The 2,057-nt window shown below is 53.1% G+C and overlaps 1 protein-coding gene across 1 annotated transcript; it reads left to right on the top strand.

The window, feature by feature from the left end:
* The first annotated feature begins 638 nt into the window (after window positions 1-638).
* On the top strand, window positions 639-1,641 carry LOC138249597 (putative nuclease HARBI1). The gene is made up of 2 exons (XM_069203539.1): window positions 639-1,158; window positions 1,262-1,641. Exons 1-2 carry the CDS (start codon window positions 639-641, stop codon window positions 1,639-1,641), a joined length of 900 nt encoding a protein of 299 aa, XP_069059640.1.
* The last annotated feature ends 416 nt before the right edge of the window (window positions 1,642-2,057 follow it).

Here is a 2,057-nt window from a genome sequence, read left to right as displayed (position 1 = left end):
GTACTCTGGAGTCCCACACAACTGTCCATATAGGGGCAGGACCCCGCCCACAAGCTGCTCCAACTCTTCCTGGGTGAAGGCTGGGGGCCTGTCTCCTGCAGGACTTGGCATCTTGTCTTCCAGAGTCAGAACACAGCAGCACACAGTGGAGGTCTTCAGTGCACGAGGTTCAGAAGTCAGGTGAACATGAGCACATGAAAAGGCGGTCACGGTCGCCGTGGACATCACCGTCACTGCCCGTAGCGATCACCATCGGCCCCTGCCTCACATTGGCAATAGTGTGAACCAATGGTGAGTTGCACAGTGGTTGTGACCACCTACCGCCATGACATGTTATGCCAGTGGTATGATCTCACTTCCACCTGTCCCATGCATGCAGACAGGTGGCTACTATTTTACATTTCCAATGTGTAATGTGTGTGAAAGTTAATGCGTCATGGGTGATATGTGCTGGCCTGGGCCACATCAACACCATCAATACAGTCTATGGTGCATGACATTGACACAACTCTCTCCTGTTCCCAAGTATGATGGATGGTTAAGGATGAGGAATGCACCGGTGCATAGGCCCCTAGTCGACCTTGTCCCCCTGGAAGGGCGTCACATCATCCACCTATCGCCTGAACCGTGTGACCATAATGGAACTGGTGGCCCAGTTGGAGCCGGAACTGTTGCCTGCCACCAGTGCCATCCCTCCCGCAGTGCAGGTGTTGTCAGTCCTCCATTACCTTGCCTCAGGCTCCTTCCAGGTCACAGTGGACCTCACAGCGGGGATGTCACAGCCCATGTTCAGCAACGTCCTGAGGGATGTACTGTGTGCCCTGATAAAACATATGTCCAGCTACATCCAGTTTCCCCGACGTGCAGAATTGCCCACTGTCAAGGCCGCTTTCTACCATGTGGAACACATCCCACATGTGATTGGGGCCATTTATGGCACCCACATTGCCCTGGTGCCACCCAGGAGAAATGAACAGGTGTACAGGCACCGCACAAACTTTCATTCGGTCAATGTGCAGGTGGTGTGTCTCGCAAACCAATACATCTCCCATGTGACAGCCAGGTACCCAGGCTCTGTGCATGATTCCTACATCCTGCGGAACAGCAGCGTCCCACACATGATAGCACCACTCCAGAGGGACCGGGTCTGGCTTGTCGGTTTGTACCCCTGCATATGTGTGCCCCGCAGCTCTCTGCCCCCTTGTGTCCCTGCCCCATTGCCTTCCCGGTCTTGACATGCCTCTTCACTCTATGCACACAGGTGACTTTGACTATCCCAACCTGCCCTGGCTCATGACACCCGTGAGGCATCCTACCTCAGCTGCAGAGGATCATTACAATGAGGCCCACGGTCATACCAGACAGGTCATTCAGAGATGCTTCGGCCTGCTGAAGGCCAGGTTCTGCTGTTTGCATGTCTGCGGGGGTGCCCTGCTCTACAACCCACAAAAGTTGTGCCAGATCATTGTGGCCTGCTGCATGCTGCACAATCTGTCCTTGAGGCGTTACATCCCTTTGCTGGATGCAGAAGAGGGGGTAGCTGTGCCGGTGGCTGATGAAGGGGAAATGGGGATTGATGAAGAGGATGATGAGGATGCAGCTGACTCCAGGGCGGAGATGATTGGACATTACTTAGACTGAGATGCAGGTATGTATAAACTGTGTGGTATATTTCCTCTACAACTTTCTGTCTTGTCCCTGATGCCACCTGTTGTCTGTGACCATTTTCCGTATTGGTTGCAGGTCTGACTCTGTGTGGGTTGGGGGAGTGTCACATGTGCCCATGACTTAGGTAGTCACAGTGTACAGGTCATGCCTATTGTCAGGTAGCTGTTGTGCTGGTGCACTACTGCCATCAATGTGTATGTTAAATGTTCCCTGAGCTGGCAGTTCAACTGCTATGTGTGTGCCCCACAGGGCTGATGCATCTGTGCAGCATCTATACTGGGAGTCAACATTGGGTGGCATTGCTACATTGTTGTTTATGGGAGTGGTTATGGGGTCATGCCTGGTTCTAGGTGGTGTGAGGGTTGGACCATTGGATTGGTATGTGTTGT

This window comes from Pleurodeles waltl, chromosome 8, assembly GCF_031143425.1.
Source record: "Pleurodeles waltl isolate 20211129_DDA chromosome 8, aPleWal1.hap1.20221129, whole genome shotgun sequence".
Lineage (NCBI taxonomy): Eukaryota > Metazoa > Chordata > Amphibia > Caudata > Salamandridae > Pleurodeles > Pleurodeles waltl.
This window is presented reverse-complemented; position numbering and strand designations above follow the sequence as displayed.

Bases quoted from the DNA above. Each gene is read 5' to 3' on its own strand.
- LOC138249597 (XM_069203539.1), top strand. From the start codon at position 639: ATGGAACTGGTGGCCCAGTTGGAGCCGGAACTGTTGCCTGCCACCAGT. The intron at 1,159-1,261 runs GTTTGTACCCCT...CTATGCACACAG, and splicing joins GGACCGGGTCTGGCTTGTCG to GTGACTTTGACTATCCCAAC.